This window comes from Diachasma alloeum, unplaced genomic scaffold (genome assembly GCF_001412515.2).
Source record: "Diachasma alloeum isolate Michigan unplaced genomic scaffold, Dall2.0 Dall_scaffold_00327, whole genome shotgun sequence".
NCBI classification, from domain to species: Eukaryota; Metazoa; Arthropoda; class Insecta; order Hymenoptera; family Braconidae; genus Diachasma; species Diachasma alloeum.
In genome coordinates this window covers 858,807-880,206 of record NW_021680466.1, presented here as the reverse complement: position 1 = coordinate 880,206, position 21,400 = coordinate 858,807, and the positions used below count along the sequence as shown (strand labels likewise).

At 40.5% G+C, this 21,400-nt stretch overlaps 1 protein-coding gene across 1 annotated transcript in view; it reads left to right on the top strand.

Annotated features, from left to right (window-relative positions):
- LOC107040371 overlaps positions 1 to 21,059 on the top strand; it is a 69,847-nt gene extending 48,788 nt beyond the window's left edge. Inside the window, exons 5-10 of the mRNA XM_015260444.1 lie at positions 528 to 889; positions 3,437 to 3,500; positions 13,045 to 13,623; positions 14,390 to 15,970; positions 16,295 to 16,393; positions 16,523 to 21,059. Coding sequence (XP_015115930.1) covers positions 528 to 889; positions 3,437 to 3,500; positions 13,045 to 13,623; positions 14,390 to 15,970; positions 16,295 to 16,393; positions 16,523 to 17,922 — 4,085 coding nt within the window. The 3' untranslated portion in view covers positions 17,923 to 21,059. The remainder of the gene's footprint in view (positions 1 to 527; positions 890 to 3,436; positions 3,501 to 13,044; positions 13,624 to 14,389; positions 15,971 to 16,294; positions 16,394 to 16,522) is intronic.
- Positions 21,060 to 21,400: the final 341 nt, after the last annotated feature.

Sequence of the window (21,400 nt, the reverse complement as noted above, 5' to 3'; positions counted from 1 at the left end):
TTTATTAGCAAAAATAACTGTACCCTATTAGACAATTACTCCTGAAATTTCAAGTAAAAAATTTTGAAACTTTTAACAATCACTCAATATTCATACAATATTTTCATGTATTTCGTCATTGAAAAATCAGTGGAATTATGGAGTATTCAATGGAATTGCATTTTTGAGGTCCATATGATAATGAAGATTATTAAACAATTTGACAATTCAAGGAATAATGTCCCTGATTTTTCAGTCCATTGAAAATTCACTTGAATGTGATGTTCAATTTCCGCAACGAATTTCAAAATTCTACATGTAATTGCAATATCAGTGATAATCTAACCTGAAAAGTCCAATTATTCCAAATTTTCAACCTGACTGTAAGTGAAGTTGAATTCCATGAACGATTTGATCTTCAATTGAATTCAACTTCACAAAATTGAGAATTCAAGTGCAACTATTACTTAATTTTCAAAAAAAAAAAAATTTAAGTGTTCTACATGCAATACAGGAGCCATTTCCCACTGGTCTTTTTTCATTTTCAGGAAAAGTCAAGGTGAAAGAGGAGAAGGACGGATCATCAATGGCACCAGGTAGTCCCCCCACGCCGCCCCACACCCCCCAGAGTCCGTCGCGTCAACCCAATCCCCCCGGTAATTTATCCCAATCGAGTCAAACCCAGAGCATATCCCCAAATATTCAAAATCCCCTTCAAACACTCGCTAATTCACCCCTAAGTCAGATACTCATACAGAATCCCGCATTAGCACAATTGTTACAACAAAATCCAGCTATACTATCCCAAAATCCACAATTGGCCCAGTTACTGCAACAAAATCTTCAGGCACACATGGGAAATGTATTGTTTCCCACAAATTCAAGGAGAGACGAGTCTGAAGAATCACGGGTAAGTCAACTATCACTATTAATCCCTTTTATTTCCATGAAAAAAAATTGAGTTCATTGACCTGACGATTATAACATATTAAAGCCGGAAATAACGAGGAAAATTAGATGACAATGGAAATAGCTTCCTATGCGGGTCTCTTTTCTCCATCAATTGTCTTGAATTGGATCAATTCTCCCTTCAATCATCCCCAGAAAGAAAGAAAAAAACATCAGTCGCCTGCAGAAACAAAAATGCTGACCGTAACCTCAAAAATTAAAATGAATTTTTTTTGTCAGTTATGCACCACTGCAAATATCCATAAATAGTAAATACGGCTGATCGACAATCAGACACGCCTGTGTGGATTTCCCCGAACGAGTAGGGAAGGGTACAAGACCATTGTTTCGTCGTTAATCGTTCATAGCGAATGAAATTTTTAACGGCCGGCAGTTAACCTTAACGAACGCCTCGAGCCCGCGGGCAACATGACTCGTCCAGCCACTCACCTCTTCTCTCCCTCCTCTCAACTTGGAGTTCTTCATAAATGAATTTTCTTCTCATGGAATGAATGGGGATAACCTCAAAATCATATTTCAATAGGACCTAACCTCAAACAATAAAAAATACACTTTGAAAATTTGCCAATATCTCGGAAACCATTGATTCTAGACTAAAACACTAAAAGACATTTTATGTCGGGCTCAAAATTGAGCCCAAAAGTTTCCTCTTATCTTTTCACCAAAACCCGATAACAACCGCGATAAATCGCTTCCCTCATTGATCATTCTCAAACTCCAAAACCTTAACCTAAAAAACTACAGCACGGCGGGAAAATTCAAATCGTGGGAAAATTTTTACCCCCTCTCCCATAATTCAAATGTTCCCATAACCACGACCTGAAAAATTGCAAATATCTCGAGAATTATTGGCTCTATCTAAGAACACCATAGAACCTTTTATGTCGATGACAAAATTCTGCACAAAAGTTCCTTTTAGCATTTTCAGCCAAACCCCATAATAACCGAGATAAATCCCTTCTTTTACCGATCACAACGGAACCGCGGCAAAATTAAAACCTCCTCATCCCTTCCCGTAACCATTCACCTCAAGCGCAACAAACCCATATTTTTATCCTTCCCAAAAAAAAAGTGAAAACCAAACTGCAAAAATTGTTATGCAAAAGAAAATCCATACAAAGGCATTCACCCCAAGAAGGGGAATCCCCTCTTTCTTTCCGCCTTGTCCTGAGTATATATTCCATACGTTTATTTTCAGCGAAAGAATTGAAATTATTCCTCCGATTTTTGTCGTGTCGTTTACATTACTTTTCGCCTTTGAATATTAATGGGCATATGCTCTTGTGGCACACAGAAACTGCGTTATGGAATATATAGCCAAGCGAGCGACTGAGTGGGGAGGGGGGGGGGGAGGCGGTAGGAGGAGAAGAAGACGAAGAAGTAACAACGGGCAAACGCCGGTATAATACTCGACTCTTAACGTTATTCTATTGTTTGCAAATCAGCTCTATTGTTTTCTCATATATACCCTAGCGTTGGCACACCAATGGGTGCCCCCCTTCCGCCCCTGCCCCTTGCATGTTCATCCCCCTCCCCCGCAGGTATCTGGCGCTCCTGGCGCCCCCCACCTCAATGACCAACGTCACAAGTTGTCTTTTCTTCATCTCATCCCGTGGATTTAATGCCCTCATAATGCTGTTATGGTGGACTCTATGAATTTATGATGAATTTTATTAATGGAAAATAGAGGGAAAAAAGGGCATTGAGTGTAATTGTGTTTTTAAGGGATATTTTATGGAGAAGTGTTGAGGTTATGGTTTTTTTTCTTTCTTTAGAGAATGGAAGTTGTGGAGAAATTCATGGGAATGCTTTTTTTAAATTATAATAAATTCGCAAAATTCGTTAGAATAATGAAATTTCTAACATCAAATTTTTAATTTTTTTCGTTGACTTTTTCAATTCGACGCTATCCACGATTGCACCATTTGACATGAATTATAAATTCCCTCTCGCATCGGATCGTCAGCTAGGGCTTCTGAAATCGTACAGGATTCGAATAATTTCGTTGAGCTCTAGGGCTTCACGTCCCCCTTTTACCATTTTCTTATTATTTACTTCTTCCTTATCATTCACACTGTCCTAAAGCTTCCCAATCAGTGTCACTGATCGAAAAAAATCTATTTTTGTTCTCATGAACCGACAAAAACAAATAACAACCAAGTTCATCTACCTCCAGAGCACATGCCCATTCCAATCAGCGTAAAATCGAAATTCTAATTAATCCGTTTGCTTGATATTGTCCGGAGGGACGGAAAACAAAAAACAAAATAATGGGGGGAGACGAGGAGTTGAGTGAGCTCGATGCCGGAAGTTCGTTTGAATATTCGATGTCATTGTACGCTGCATGGCAAGGTCATCGATCCTAACCAAGAGCGTCTTGAAAAAAATTCAGCACCTACAAAACCCTAAAGCTCTCGAAATTTTTCCAAATTTTCTAACCTAAAATCTTCCAATACACAATTTCTGACCCTTATTTTACCATTTTTAGGTTCCACCAACGATAGCAAGCCTGGCAGCTATGAAGGTGAACGCAGGTGATCCAAAAGTTTCCGGTAAGTTGAAGGAAAAAAGAATTTTACCCTCAAACAATTTTAAATTATCCTCCGCTATCACGAAACTCAATATTTTAAGGGGTATTCCCCCTTTATTGGAATATCCGCCTATTCAATAAGTGCTTGATAAATTATCCCGCAGATTAACTTTGTACCAACTATCCCATCATTTCCAATGATCCGCCATTTTAGAAATTTTATTATTATTTCAATGGCCGTTAATTTCATTTCCCTACCGTCATTGTTTGTCATCATTGGAGAAAAGCCCTCTCCCCCCAAATAACCTCCACAAGTGCATGCTGAACATAACTAACAATAATTCCCCAGAAAGTAGGGGGAATCCCCTGCCCCAACCGGCGAAAAAAAATAACATTGATGGAGTTTAAAAACTCGTTGAAATATGTATATAAATGTTGGGAGTTGAGACGGTGAATAGTTGAGGCCAGCAATCAAAGCTGATTAAGCCCACAACTGGGGAATCTGTGGGGCCAGTGTCTCACGCCAATCTCGCCCAATCAGGCGCGTTTGAACGGGGAGATTTAAAAAATAGAATGCCTACTGTCAATTGTCCCATAATTTAAATAAATCGAATAAATGGACAAAGTGGCCAATTAGATGTAGTTTGCTTGGGCTTTGGCTTTGGGGCCCTTTAGCGTATTATTTCATTTCTCTTTCTCTCTCACTTCACGGAACTCTCACTCTTATTTCGTTGGTTTATGGTCTTTATTCGCGGTCCAAATTCACCCCTCGAATGTACTTCAGATATTGTTGGGTTCAAATGCTGGGTTATTGTCACATAAGTGTGAAGGACCTCTTGATGGACATTGGAATCAACAATTGGTAATTTGTAACAAAAAAACGGCCTCTCACTTTATTTCTAACAACCACGATAAATAACTTAGTTTCATTTAATATTCATTACTTTTATTGTCTTCATTTTAGAAAACTGCAATCAGCATAAAAAACGTTCATGGAACATATAAACGGGAGCCTACAATAAATAACTGGTGCACATGTACGAATAGCATGCATCGGGGAAGGCTCACGGCTCTCTGCACGCCTCAGGCCTCATATCCCCATTCATCTTTTTTATTTATTTTTTAGAAACTTACCCTCCGCCCTCTGTTCGTTGCACGTCACACGAGTCCTTACTTTCTTGGCGGTGAGACAATGTGGGGTCTCTAGCTTATTTGTGATGATCGGCAGTCTTGATATTTCTTGATTATTTCATTATTGTCAATGATTTTTTTCATCTATTTTCCTCTTCGTAGCTGAATTTCGGAAAAGTTCGCTTGCGTCAGTTAATGATTTTCAGGTCGTTCTCCTCGAGAGATGATGCGTTTGGTCTGGTACTCTCTATTTCTATCTTTTTCAATAATTCCAACGTGATACGGGACGTGATTCTTCTCAGCATGTAGTCTCTGCTGTAGACGCTGCTGTCGCGATAATCAGAAGTCTTCCTTCCGGCAAGAAGAATGCATCACAATTTTTTTCATTGTTAATCACTCAAATTATTTATTAAGGTACCGTAAAAGTTTCCCTTCATCATAATGAAAGACTCTAATTGTTTAACAGGAATGAATGAAACCCGAGAAATCTCGCCTATTCATATTCCGTTTTCTTGAACCCCTCCCGTTATCACTAGTCACGCATCTCTCTGCTCGTCCCTCATTCGCGCCAGTTACCCTCCGACACTATCATAACGCCTTTCCACTCGGTTGGCGTTCAAAACAAAAACCAAAACAATGAAAGTAACAATTTATCAATTAGAAACAACTCTACAATCCATTGACATAAAAATTCGCGACTATTCAGGTTGAATTAATTGAGAGCCAATCTCTAAGTAAATCCATTGTAATCATCGAATCGTCCGGAATTTTTATCGATTCCCCGAATCATCTCAATAGTCCCCTCCATTTTATATTTTTTATTTCATCATTTAAATTGAATTTCATGGCTCATTGGAAACCATTTAAACCGCTTATGGGGATTGTAATCCCTTTTGTTGGAGCCACATGTCCAAAATATGACAAACAAAATGTTCCCCCGATACTCGGAATCCTGTCGTCGTTCTACCCATTCTACCCCAGTCGCTTTATGTAAAATAATTGATAGTTTTTAATCACTAATTTTTTGCAATTATAACCCCAAAAATATTCCCCCAATATTTAGAATTTCTCTATTATAACCCCCCCCCCCCGCAAAAACTTGTTTGCATACCAGAGATTGTGACAAAAAACCGTCTAGAATTATTTAATCATATAAATTAGTGCCATCATCAGATGCCTAAAATACCCGGAAAAAAAATTATCCCCGAATATTTGATGATTGTGTATTCGCCCTGTGTTTTAATACCCCTTCTGATTCCTCAAGGTTCAACTTTTTATTATCAAAAACCAAACGTAAAAGAATGAAAGAAAAGGATTTTAGAGTTGGAACGCTTTAAACTCCAACGAATTCGACAATTTTATATTTGAAATTTATTATCGCCCTCCGTGGGGATCTGTGAGAGATTTTGCTTTTTCGTTTTAGTGGAGTTGAGAGAGGAGGTAGAGGTCCTCCCTTCTCGCCACTGTTGTGTGGGGGCCGCCGGTGCCGCCGACGGTCTAATTTATCGTTCCTCAACTTTTTATTAATTTCGGCCATTCGAGAATCGGCGCAAGGGGCCAATGGCCACTCGCCACGACGCATTAAGGAGCACCGTGGATATATTCCTCTCTTTCTCTCGCTCATTTCTCTTTGAGGGGAGCGCTCCCCCACTGTTGAGGGCTTACCTTACTCTTACCCCCCTTCTACCTTTCCTCCCTCCCTCGTAGGAATGCAGTTCTAATTTTTCGCTCCGTCAGGATACCGACCTGACAAAAATCTACTTCCAAATGGCGAAGCCCCCCATAACTGCCATAGAAAACGTACCCTTTTTGTCCATTTTCGTTGATTAAGGAGCACTAATTGAATTTCGTTTAGAGTTTCAGGGTTCAAAGGAGGGGGGGGGGGTTATTTCCTCTGGCATTTGAGAATTGATAGGGCTCTGTCACTTTTGGATGCAATTTATGCACTTTCAAATAATCTGGATCAAAGATCCTCTCATATTCTGCAGATTATGCTAATTTGGTCATTCGTCAGTTGATGATTTTTTGATGCGTCTCCTCACTAAATGATTCTATCTTTCTGAATATTTCAATTCATCGTATTTCTAGGTATTCTCTACGTAATCCGCATGATAATTCTCATCTGCATCTTGCCCCTGACGTAGACGTAGCTGTCGTCATAATGACAGGAATCTCCTGATCTTCCAAGAATAAACCATTGCAATCAACCAATAAAATCCGGTGATTGAAGATTTATTTTTCGACACACATCTTGAAAACACAAATCATTGCCAAATTGTTACAGAAAAGAGTCACAATAGAATCGTTCAAAAGCCATTGCTCAATACCTGCTCTTGAATCAAAATAAAAAAGACTTGAGAAAAAAAAACGATACATGTTGAATCATCATACAGAACCGAATGGACTGTGATAGTTTGGCTGATGTATGTGAGGTCGTCCCCAATATCGACAACGGATCGGGAAAAGAAACTATTGGCAATCGTTGCATACCGTCCTCGAAAGAATTGGAATTCACCTTTACATCGGGGTTGTTTGAATCGCAATCCAATCTCATTTTTAGCTATAAGTATAAACGATTATATATGTAATCAAAAACCCGTCCCAGTTTATATTTCTTTTCATGACCGACTTGTCAAACCCACACGTCTCAAACTTTTGTTACCACGCATCGGTGACATTTTACGGCTTGGTCTATGCCAAGACAAGTCGATCGTGACATTACGTGGCATGGTATTTGGCCTGTCAACATTAACCGAAATAAATGTATTACTATCATAATTAGGGACAATTGATTGTTGCAATGACTTCCTGAAATCGATCAATAACTTTCCATAAATTCGAACCCACAGAGAATCGAGACATATTGCCGCGTTCAGAGTCCATTAAACCATCCGATGCATCCCACAATTACATCTCGTTAAAAAGTGACACATTCCAAATTCACGAAGGCCAATAAAAATCGTATTCAATTGACGTTATGGAAATAATTTACCGAACAAACGAAAACATCAAGAGACCATTTCTAACAATACATATAATACCCTTTAGCAAGAATGTTAATTAACTTCACTCCAACGATGAACAATCATAAACAAGAAAAGAATAGTCAATATTTAACCTCAAAAGTGGTAAAAAAATTTCTATGCTAATTCCGCCGAATGACGTAAATCAAAATCCATCAATCATAGTAGGCACCTTCATCCATCCACCTTGGGAATATTTTTCCCATTTTCAGTAATGGCTTTTTCCCCTCATTTTTTGTCCCTCCTCTTCTTTAACTTGTCTACATGGAAAACGCCAGAAATAAATCCCTAATTCAGTCGGTAACGTTGACTATTTCCAGATACGCATAATCACGGGTAAGAAAGCGTCACTGAAGACGAGTCAGGAGGAAGAGAAAAAAGGAAAGAGAGAAATAAAAAAAAAGAGGACCGGAAAAAAATTTCGAGGGGGTGGGGGATACTGGCAGGCGAGGGTTAAAGGAGAAGCCTGACCTCGAGTCTTTCCATCATTCGAGCATTCTCACACGTTAGTAGCATCAGCAGACGGCTTTTTCCTCAATTTTTTTTCTTCCTTCCCTACATACGACAGATGTCTCAAGTTAGATAACAACTCGAGGTCCCCAGATTTTCACGCTCAATCGTTGCACTGGAAAAAAATTACTCTCTCATGTTAGTTTCGTGCATTTTAATTGAAGAATTTGTTTTTTGAATAGTCGAGAGTTTTGGAGGCCCCCGAAAAAAGTGGTTGAAACCTTCCCACAGACCCTTGGGGGAATAATTCAAAACTCTTGAAAGATTGTTTTAGGGGTTTCAAACAACCCCTTTTTCTCATGAATTTTTTTTTCAACCATTCTTCTTTTTTTGCTGAAATGGCTTGACAAAAGGCCAGAGAGTGGAAAAGCAAGCATTGGACGATTGTTTTTAGGTGGTACTATAAACGGTTTTTGCTAGTGTGTTGAGCCTTTCGAGCATCCGGAGGCTTTTCTTTTAGGGTTAAGATAAAAAGCTCTCATCGCAATGGCTTGCCAAATCATTCGGATGGAATCGTAGAAATTTAAAAAATATTCTAAATTTAATTTAGTGTCTTACACGTTGGAACGAGCAACCGAGATACAATTCTAGTTGGTGGAACCTGTGGTATACGTGTGTTGTTTGCCTTTCGAAATCGTTAAGGACTGCCAATGCCTCGTGAGTGAAAAATAGACGGGTTTGATTCCGAGACAAGTGATGTGACATGATGAGAGAGAAGGGGAAAGAGAGGAGGGACAATGGGATGAATTGAATGCGACTGACGGAGGTCAGTGCTACAAAATTTTTATTCATCGGGACTAGGATCGCGGAAGAAACGTGGGTAAAAAGTAAAATAAACGATTTTGGTTGACATTTTCGATGTATTTTCAGTAGATTGGGAGTAGGGACGGTAATAGAAATAGTGAAGATGCTTGGGATTGTTGGGATTCTACTTTTTGCACGATCGCTTTAATGATTCTCTGAATTTTCCGCTTCATTCTGATGTTCAATCAGGTGAAATCGATTTCTTTGCGGTTTTTGGCTTTCGCAAGTTGAGGTTTTTTAGGTCGTTCTCCTCGAGAAGTTTATCGATCAATTGCGATTTCTCTATTTTATGGTTTCTACGTATTCTTGACCTAATCCACATGAAAATCTTCCTGAATGTGACGGTATTACTGTAGACGCTGCTGTTGACGAATCCAAATTTTCAGTAAAAGCAGCTTGCAATCGAAAAGCCACGACGAAAACTCAATTTTCAGTGCGTCAAATTCACCGATGTGTGATGGTCCATGAAATAACGTTGTAAACTTTATTGATCCATCACCAGTTGCCCCCAATTACTCACCAAAACCCGGGGTTAAAGCATCATCAGATGCCCTGAAAGAATGACGAGGGGGTTGAAAAATATATTTCACAGGGCAATTTAACCGTCAAAAAAGCATTTCAAAATAAAAACGTGAAATTTCACAACAATAGAATAAAAACGCATGATATGCAATGATCCAAAATACTTTACCCCCAAAGGCAATATATAATCTCTCCAATGTATTCTCGATCATATCCTATCGCGGAATCGAATTTCTGTTTTGACAGCGGCTCGACCATCCACACACTGGCTTGAACACTTTTTTTTTTTAGGGTAACTGAAAAATTTTTCAGATGGGTTCTAAAAACCAGGGAACAATAACCCCCTCCGACAAAAACTAAAGAGATGAAAGTAGGTAGAGAGAGAAGGGTTCCCCTGCAATCCGTAGGCACCACTCGACCCCCTGTTCTCTATTTGAATTTGTCGAAAGGGTTCGATTCTGTTTATTTTCAAGGATAGCAGGGGGTAGCCTTTCCTCCTCGACAAAACTTTCATATCTCGGGCTAATGTTACATAGGGGCCAAACCTCTCTCCATCTTCTTTTCTCCACAATAAGTTACGTCGAAAAAAGAAAGAAAGAAAAAAAATCGCTATATATGTACAAAACCTAATGCGTCGTCGCCCAGTTGAAACTTTAGAAACTAGCCGACGAGGGGGTGGACAAAAAAAAATATATATATATATCGACGGGGAGACGTACATATATCGGGTCTGAAAAAAAAGGGGTGGGGAAAAGCCCATGGGCACTAAGTAGTAAGTACCGGGACTTGAAAATGAAAAAAAATATATGTGAAATCCCATGCGCGAATCCAGAAGGGTGATTAAAAAATGAAAGAAAGAGTATGAAAACCCCCTTCCGAACAAAAAATTCAAAGGGGTCACTGTGCACATGCTCTATGTATACACGGTAGCATTAATTGCACAAAACGCACGTGTCGAACATTTTTGTTTCTTTTTTTTCCACTCTGGCCATTTGAGTACACCAGGCCCTCTTTCCTTCTTTCAAATTGGACAAAAATTGACGCCTAAAGTAATTCTGTTTTTTCGAGCCGTCGAGGTGGACAAAAGAACCCCACCATTTTGTTTCGTCTGAAGAAGGTTCAAGTGATGTTAAAACTTGGATGTAATTTTTTTGGAGGACCCTGAGCAATACTGTAACATAATTTTGACGGAAATAAACATTGAATGGGGGGAGGGGTGAGTGGAAAGGATAAACCATCTTGGTGGAGCTTGGAGGAGGAAGACAATAAGTCGGTGACATCCCGCATCTTAGAATAGTTTAGTATCCGCCTGATGCTTTCTTACTCGGCTCGTCCCTGTCCCCCCGTCTCTCTTACTTCCTCTGTATTCTTCTCATTCGTTTTTATTCCACTCATATTTACTTTTTTTTCTATTTGTTGCGTTGTTCTCAGTTGTCTCTTTCCATTTTAACTGCAGTACTTCTTGTCAGTGGACTCTCTTCGTCTTCCCTCTCTGCCGTTGGCATTTACGAGAGCATACCCATGGTAATACGTCAAGTGCCGCCTGCCAGTTTCCTCGAATTTTCAGAGATTTTAGATGCTCTCGGTGCTTGCATGAGTATTTTCTTTGTTCTTTTGATGTTTGGGGGAGTCTGGCCGAATTTGGGCGATTTTGTTCGCTTCGCAAGTTGGCATTTTTTTTATAGTTCTCGTCGAAAAGTCAACGGATCACTTGTCATTTTCAAAGTTATGGCTCATTACACATTTTTGACGTAATAGTGATGATAATTTATCTTGACACAGCGTCATTGGCGTTGACGTTACTTGTGGTGGATTCAGATCACGCAAAGTTCAATGTTCAGCGGCAATGATCATAACTTCACAAAAGAATGAAGAATTACAATACAACTGGGCAAAAAATTATGTTAATTTGTGGATAGACTACACGTGTCCACCATTTGGTTTTTCTTTTTCAATTTTATTTTACCTCTTAGTCTCCATTTTTCGTGTATTCGTGTGGGCAATGCTCTCGAATAAAGGGTTATTCATGCCCCACGGATTAAATGCTGAGAAAAAAAAAAGAGAAAAGTACAAAAATAAAATGATGAAAAGAGTTGGGTCGAGTGAGAGGGCAGAATCAAGTCCCCCCTCCCCTCCCCCTCGAAAAAATACGGGGCCTTTTCAATCGCTCGATTTTTTTATTTCAAAAATTTTTTAAACCTCCCCTCCTTGACATTTTTTTTCATCGGTTTTTAAGAACATCGGAGAGAATAAAAGGGTTCCCCCAGGTTTATGAAAAGACGTCGGAGGCTGCGGGTCCCACACACACACACACACACACACATACCCCCAAGTTTTAGTATATTCGGTTTTTGTCCTCATACGAGAACATTTTTTTTTTCACAGACATATCTCTCAAGATTTGCCATTTAAGCCTGGTCACGTTCATTTCCCCCTTCAGGTATTATCGTTTCGGATGGCCCTCTCACCTGAGACGTGTGGGTGGCACCATGTGACCTCATACATAACCCTCAATACACATGTGACCACATTAATTCAATCCTCATCAAATATTGAGAATAAAAAAAACTCGGAAACAAAGAAATATGAATTGTAACCTCATTCCCTCGGGCTCTTTGTTTTCAGCTGCCATTTTTTCTCTGGACAATTCCTTTGTCACTCCCTCCCTCTCCTCTCCCTTTCAAAACATAAACATACACGTGGGGCCCCCCATTCGCGAAAAATATTCGACAATTTTTAAACTCGTTTTGCTGAACGCATTCAAACGTCGACACAAGTATTTCTCGGAATTAGCGGATGCGACGAAGCAAGAGACTTCTTTTTTTTTCTTACCCACTCCCAGCATACTTTTGAAACTCCCTTCCCCCGGGTCTTCATATTCACGTTAGGTATTCCCATATGTACTCGTCCGAAAATTCGCAAACAAAAAAAAGCAAAAATGATGGTTGTCTTTGAGCGCCCATTTTTGTTACGGATGGATGCGTTCCTTTCCGCCCCTCTTGAGACCTCCCGTATGTCTTTGACGACTTCCTTTTTCAACAGTTGGTACAATGCATCATTAATACTGTCTTGAGACCACAAATCTTATTTAGCGTCATTTACTATTTTTCGGGAATTTCATGAGAATGTTTTTTTCTTTTTCGGCGGCATTCGGGAACTGGATATTCACTCACTTTCGCAGATATAACGTTCATGCTTCTTTTTTCATTGTGGGTCCTTTACGGCTTGGTTTAAAATGCAGTGCCGACCAGTTTTTTTCGGTGTATGTACTGCGTGGGTCGACGAACGTTTGATCATAATTCATGATACCATCGTATTAAGATCACATTTAAATTTTATCTGAGTCATTGGGCGACATCTGAACAATATGCCTGCATTATCTGACTCAATGGGTAAAACAGGTTCTTACCCGTTGCCGGCAACAAACTCGTTTACCAACGGCGATGATTGAATCTACTTTATCGACTGCCAATACCCGACTAAATCCTACCTTACCGACAGTGAATAAATTTTCTTTGTCGACTGTGATAAAACAGAAAGACACCTAGAATTGATTTAGCTTTTTTTTGCTTGCAGTACTACTGAGACAAAGTATGTCCCCATCAGCGGAGAATCTGATAAGTTCAAAATCTCCAGCAGTACCTCAGCCTACGATCGATTACTCTCGATATGTACGGCGTTTTGGTTCAGGTCAAGAGTGTGGTAGCTCCTACTGCAAGGAGTTAGGCTGTCGCGAGCACTTTCACTGTCTAGACTGCAGTGGCCGAGTATTCGTGAAAAAAGAAGAGATGATAAGGCACTTCAAATGGCACAAGAAGAGAGATGAATCTCTGCAGCATGGCTTTATGAGGTACTCACCTACCGACGATTGCATGGAGCGACATCCAATGCGTCAATGCCCCCACAATCGTAAACAGACGCATTATCACTGTATACACGATAATTGCGATAAAGTGTACATATCAACGTCAGATGTGCAGATGCACGCTAATTTTCATAGGAAAGATTCGGCTATAATTCAGGAGGGCTTTCAAAGGTACAGAGCTACTGAGAACTGCTCGACGGATTATTGTCCATTTGCTGGACAACGAACGACGCATTTTCATTGCAGAAGGCCCGGATGTACATTCACATTCAAGAATAAAGCTGACATGGGTAAGGATCACGAATGAAATTTTCAGGTGGCCGTATCTTTGGCATAGCCGTCAGTTTGCGTAGATACGTCTGTGGTCTTCCCTTTCCTTCACTGAACATCATATTTTTTGTTTCTATATTTATTATATAGGTATATTAAAACAATTGGGGATTTCGCACTGTCTCATCATGATAAAACGTTTTTTATAACCACGATACGATTTAATTGTTCTACACAAACAAAATACCTAAACAAACGTTCAACATATTTCATTTGACTATTTGCGAATCATAAGACCAATCCACGAATTTGAACTATTTCGTAAAATAATCAACAGTCGGTATATTACCGATGAGCGATAAACATTCCTCAAAATTGTAATTTATTTCTTTGAAAAACTCGAGAATTTTCTAGAAAAATTTAGAATATTCTAGAATTCCGATAAATGGCGTCACTGCATAAAACCCACTCAGGACTGTTTCCCTAAAAATATGTATACGTTTGTGGTCTTTCCCTCCCTCCACCAGACAAACGTTTAACATCATTTAGTTACCAAAACATTATCACATAAAAACACTTTTGATTTTAATAATGCATTCGACTCGGATTACACCGACCCTCGATAAGTATCCCCTCTTACTGAAATTCACTCTGCGCTCACAGATGGCGCATTAGCATGAAGACTTTTTCTCAAAAGGTCCCCATGAAACCAGACGTATCTCGTAAAAACTAAACTCAATACTCGAATCGGGGAAAAAAATTAAACCGACCGATTTCTGCTTCCAGACAAACACAAATCGTATCACATAAAGGACGAGCAGTTGTCGCGCGACGGTTTCAAAAAATTCATGAAGAACGAGGCGTGCCCTTTCGAGCAGTGTCGTTTCTCCCGAGTTTGCAATCACATTCACTGCATCCGGCCTCACTGCAACTACGTCCTCCACTCATCCGGTCAGCTATTCTCCCACAAGCGAAAGCACGAGCGTCACGAGTCGGAGCTAGCTTACCGAAAGTACAAGCAAGTTGGCGGGGTAGGTATCAGGCCACCAGTGTGGACACCTGAGGACATGGGTCCACAGAGTCTCTCACTGAGTATGAACGGTGAGAGTTCGAATGAGGGCCGAGGCTCGCCTTCCTTCTACTCCCTGGAGGACTCCTTCCAATCAGCTAGCGATCTCGCAATGGACCTAACAGCCTCAACAACAACCACAAATCCCAGTTCCTCGATACAAATCGATCCAAGTCCCAGTGCACCTCAATCCCCCCAACACCTGACACCCGCTGAACTTGCGTACCTCGCCCCAGCTTCGTCAGACTGTCTCTGTCAGAACGGCAGAGATCACTACCACTGTGCGCTCGATCGTTGCGGTGCAACTCTGAGAAATCCAACTGAAGTCCGTGAACACCTTCGAGAGCACGAGACCCAAGAACGAATAACCGATGCCTTCTTTGAAGAAGGCAACTGCGACGATTCGTGTCCCTACGCAGACAAAGAGAAACATTATCACTGCACGTGGGAGAACTGCAAAGAGGTCATCCTTGCAACTGACAAACCCTTCAGAAGACTCCAGCACTATAAAATTCACGAATACAGCAGACAATTGAACCTTAACTCAACAACCCAAGTTCTATCGTCCGACGTCACTTTGACCCACCTGACAAACATTGACGCCATGTTCAGGCGAAAACGTGGCCGACCACCAAAGAATCGTGTTATTGAGATTTGGTCAGGTGGTGATCCATCACACACACAAGACACACCACAAGCTATATTCACAAGTTTCAAACTGCCAAAACCCAATCCTACAAATCCTAATCCACAAATTGATGAGCACGAGGAGAGTTTATCGCCAGTTCCTGATGATACCGATGGCTTCTCCACCTATAATCCTGACACCTGTCCCGATCCAGTCTGCGTGATTAGAATGACAAAACATCATCACTGTTCCCAACCAAGATGTCACTTCTCCACAGATAGGCCAGATCAACTGCTCATGCACAGCAAGGATTTTCATGATAATATCGACATACCACCGGGTTTTGCATTCTACGACAAAATGGTGGACTGCAGATTAACGGGATGTCACAGTAACAGAGTGCACAGGCATTATCACTGTACAAGGCCCAATTGTGGTTACTCATTTGTCAGATATTCGACAATAGCACATCATGAGAAACAGCACATGGGGATGAGTGATGCTACTGAGGGCACCACTGATGGACTAAGTCAAGGGGGTCTGGAGGTTAAGCCCAGAATTCAGGTGAAGAATACTGCGGAGCTAATCGATAAAGTCGACGATGACGAGAGTAGATTGGTCATCGAGGTGAAAGAGGAATTGCCTAGTCCTGATGGAAACAAAACAACTGGTAAGTTCCTTGGGTTAGGTAGGCACGAAGCTCGCACCCTTATCTAGGTTTTTTTTTGTACTTAGTGTGGTAGATAGGGAGGGATTTATCGTTCACAGGGACACTTGCATGAAAGTCTGCACGAATTTGCACTCTCCATTTTTCAATATCAAGGAGAACTTCACTCTCTTCATCCACCACAATTCATTATCTCCTCAGAATAAATCGAATCTTTATCATGGAAAACGCATTTTGCATCACAAAGTGACATTAGTTGGTTGTTTGTAATTATAATAGTTGGGCGGTATATTTGAAGTGTTGGTTGTTTTGGTTGATTGTTGCTAGTGGTGAGGGCGGCAGGCACCTATTATCCGGTCAGCGGACCGACGAGCGAACCCGCACTACCGGGCGCCATGCTATCCATCCGGGCTTCCGTGCACCAAGGTTCGTGCCACCTTTCCTCCTTCAATTCCAAGAAAAGAGATCAACGTTATCTCTGAAAAATGATAAAGAACAAATTCGGGAATTTCGCTCAATGACGGATATCTAATCGCCCCATTTTCACAATTCCAGAGACACCAGTGCTTCCGTCAACGAGTTCATCCTCCTCCCACACCCTCTACGGCCCTGAGCAAAGTTGCAGCCGTCCATTTTGCAAATTAAAACGAAAGAATCATTACCACTGCAACGCCTGTAATCAAGCATTCTCCGAGCTCGATCGCCTGGTCGCTCACATCGCGAAACACTCGACCGGTGCTATTCTATCCCAACAGCAGCACGAACTACCCCAGCAACCGCAAAATCCCCTCCCCCACGATTACCTAGCGCAACTGTCCGCCCAAAAGCACGACTTCATGTCTCAAAATGTCCAGATGGCGCAGAACATTCAAAATTTCCAGAATATGCACCGCCAGATGCAGCAGAGTCTCTCCCAAATGACTCAACAGCCACCGATCAAGGAGATAAAACTAGAGTCCCCGCGTCACGAGTCCAATAACCAAAACAATGTGAAAAGAGAGCCTGACATTCTCCGCGAGGAGAACCACCACCACATGGATAACAATGAAAACGGCCAGCTCCAGGTGCCCCCTACTACCTCGGTCCCAGGTTCAGTACCAAGTGGTTTTGAGCTTGATCTCAGCCACGGCTTTCATTTCCCTAGTCCCGCAGTAATGGCCGCCATGAACCAACAAATAGCGTTGATGAACCAGGCACTTCCTCCATTTCTGCAACACGGCGGAATGTACGCAGGGGCGCCAGGCCTGATGTTCGCCCCTGGGATTCCCCCAGGGAACTTCCTGCCACCAGGAAGGGACGAGAATCCCCTAGCCTCTCTGGCGGCTAACTTGAATCTCAATAAGAGATCACTGTCTCCCCCTGACGTCAATTCCGCTGAAGCCAAGAAACAGAGGCTGCATCACTCCATGAGAATGCTCAAGGACGAGCCGGTGCCTGAGGGCTACGTCAGGTTCAGGTTCAACGAGGACTGTAGGTACCAGCATTGTGGCTACAGGGAGCATCAGACACATTTTCACTGTATGCGACAGGACTGTGGCTACTCCTTCTGCGATAAAACGAGATTTGTTCAACATACGGCTAGGCATGAGAGGTTAGACACACTCATGGGTGGGGATTTTCAACAGTACAGGGCGAATGTACCTTGTGGCAGGGCTCAGTGCGCCTACACGTCATCCCTGGGATCGATGCAGAATAAGGCGTCTCACTTTCACTGTCTCAAATGTGACTTTGTTTGTACTGATACTAATAAAGTAGTCGCACACAGAAGGCAACACGCCAAGTTGGATAATATTGCGGCAGCTGGCTTTCAAAAGTTCACACCGAGTCAACCCTGTGGTGCTGGGCAGTGCCAGCATTCCAGGAAACAGACGCATTATCACTGCCTTCAGTGTCAGTATGCCGTACTAGGTCTTGCGCAAATGTCTGCGCACAAGTATCGGCATATGGATGCGTAAGCTAGTGAGTTTAGTCATTTAAAATTAGGGGAATCCCCGTTACGAAATGAGGATTTTTGACAATTGGTGAAGCTTCATGAATTCTCTTGATTCTTGTATCAATCTTTGGAACTATTTAATCCAGTTTTTACCATGAGAAAGAAAAACTAGAGAAGAAAAGTTATGAAAAATGCAAATCGTACTGAAGTGTTTCTAGAGGGGTTACAAAAAAATATGAACACCCCTATGGCACGAGAGGTTAGGCACACTCATGGGTGGGGATTTTCAACGGGATTTTCAACAAATCTATCTTGTGGCAGGGCTCAGTGCGTTTACACATCATCCCTGGGATCGATGCGGAATAAGGCGTCTCACTTTTACTGTCTCAAATGTAACTTTGTTTGTATTGATACTAATAAAGAAGGCGCATACAGAAGGCAACACGCCAAATTAGATAATATTGCGGTAGCTGGCTTTCAAAAGTTCACACCGAGTCAACCCTGTGGTAGTGGGCAGTGCCAGCATTCCAGGAAACAGAGGCATTATCACTGCCTTCAGTGTCAGTATGCCGTACTAGGTCTTGCGGCATATGGATGCGCTATTTAGTGAGGTTAGTCATTTAAAATTAGGGGAATCCCCGTTACGAAATGAGAATTTTTGACAATGGGTGAAGCTTCATGAATTCTCTTGATTCTTGTATCAATCCTTAGAACTATTTAATCCAGTTTTTACTATGAGAAAGAAAAACTAAAGAAGAAAAGTTATGACAAATGTAAATCGTACTGAAGTGTTTATAGAGGGGTGACAAAAAAATATGAACACCCCAATGGCACGGGAGGTTAGGCACAATCATGGGTGGGGATTTTCAACAGTACGTGGTGAATTTACTTTGCGACAGGGCTTAGTGCGCTTACACATCATCCCTGGGATCGATGCAGAATAAGGCTTCTCACTTTCACTCTCTCAAATGTAACTTTGTTTGTACTGATACTAATAAAGTAGTCGCAGACAGAAGGCAACACGCCAAATTGGATAATATTGCGACAGCTGGCTTTTAAAAGTTCACGCCGAGTCAACCCTATGCTGCTGGGCAGTGCCAGCATTTCAGGAAATGGACGCATTATCACTACCTTCAGTGTCAGTATGCCGTACTGGGTCTTACGGAAATGTCTGCGCACACGTATGGGCATATGGATGCGTAAGCGAGTGAGGTTAGTCATTTAAAATTAGGGGAATCCCCGTTACGAAATGAGGATTTTTGAAAATTGATGAAGCTTCATGAATTCTCTTGATTCTTATATCAATCTTTGGACCTATTCAATCCAGTTTTAATGATGAGAAAGAAAAACTAGAGGGGAACTAAAAAAAAATTATGACGAATGTAAATCGTACTAAAGTGTTTCTAGGGGTGTTCTAAAAAAATAGATAACTACAAAGAGATGTGTATAATTAATCGTATTTACAAGCAGTATTTAGAAACACGAAATGATAAAAGACTGTGGCTGACGGTTAAACGTTTAAAATTAGAAGAATTCAGCCATCTTTTCTTTTTCATAAAGAAAATCAGGAATTGAAAAATAAAAATCGTGAAGTTGTTCTTGTTCTGTACAACGAGAGATGTATATCAAGCATAGTATATTGGAAAATAATATACTCTAAAATGTTAATTCATTAAATATAGAGGGGATTTTAGTAGGAGTGTGAATATATTATCTGATAAAATATAATTTTAATTATTTGAAGAACACGAGGGAGCGTGCGTTTTACGATTAATCGATGCTCAACACGAGATCCAAGTCCTCTGATCTGACTCGAAACGACTAAGAACCTGAAAATGAGAGAATATTGAGATATTTAAAAAAAAGACAACATATTTTTTGAATACTAGCCTTTTCAGAGTGATAGGGTGCCTTTAGAGTTGCATCATCCTCATTCTTTCTCTTGAATTCCTAGAAAAATGAACATAATGCGTGCCTTATCAGCAACGCAGAAACAATAATTAATTTAAGACTCGATTTCTGAATAAATCCGTAACTTACGTCAATAATGAGCTAAATTATTGTGGACTTAATGTGCTAGTGCCTTAAACGAAAACATAGTAGGTATTCTCAAGCCTGAAAATAATAACGGATCAATGAGAAATCCATCCATCTCTGAATTTTCCTGAAGACAAAAGAGACAAATAGTTGAACCAACTTTAACCAACTAGTTTAGAGGAACGATTTTTACATTAAATAGTAGCCATTCCATAGGAAGTACACACTGATAGTCATCCCTCCAACCAATCAGGTTTTACGATTGAGCGAATAGGAAAAAAAATTGACAGCTCAGTGAAAATGCGAGGAGAAGGCAATACGAACGAGTGAATTTCAACGCAAAAACGTGAATGACCATGATACGTTGTGGTATTCCAGGTAATTCAAGAATACCACATTATGTTTTATCAATTCTGTTTCTGGTTGAAACAACTGTGCGATAAAAATGGGTATTCCTGGTTAGGTTGGATCATAGGAAGCCATACGAGTGCCATACCACGAGTAAACACGATTTAAAATAATTATTCTTAGAAGAATGACGGGGTGATCGTGGGGCGTAAGGTGCGGGAATTCATGATCAATGACCATTTTAGGTGATACAACAAAATGGCGGATGTTTTTTTAGTGGTTGTAACATATTTATTTAGAGGTTAGAAAGGGTTTTCTTTTGTTTTTTTTTCTTTTGTACAACGAGTCTTGGACTGGTTTTCGACTTTTTCCCCCTGATTGAATATCATGTATCGCCCGTTTCGAGACCGATGAGGTGAAGTAAATGATTAATGTGGTAGATGTATCCTAGATTTTAACGAGAAAGATAAAAACATGAGAGAAAAATTGTATGGGTATAAGTATTATTACATAAAATCATTTTAAAATGAGTGACAATTGAGGGACAATTGCGTCATGCGTATTTTAGTGACAGAAAGATACGAGAAAAAGCTATTATTGTAATTGATAATTTTATCTATTGTATCATTATTGATTAATATCATCTATTATATTATACATAATTAATTATTATTGATAAAACACACACGAACACAAACACCTTTTATGTAGCTGTGATTTTGCTTTGAAAAAGTGAAAATTAAACAAAAATATGATATTTATAGCAACAACGGAGACGATTGGGTTTTTGTATTTATTTAGAATATGACTGTATTCGTTCATTCGGTGTCCCAGCCTTGACCATGAACTCTTACCGTTTAAGTTTTTATTGAGGGGGGGGAGTGGCCTTTTGGCTGGTGAGAGTGCATTACGACTGGTCACGGGAGCACTAAGGGAGACAAAATGTTTCCTTGAAGAGATCTTTTGTCGTGTTGAATCAATTTTACTCGTAGACAAAAAAAAAGTTTCCACCAAAAACATGAAAATTTTCGAAGCATTAAAATTTCTCCTCCAGGCCATTTCGCGGTTCCCGGCTATTTTGACCTCCACAATGAATCAAAACAAAAATCCATTTA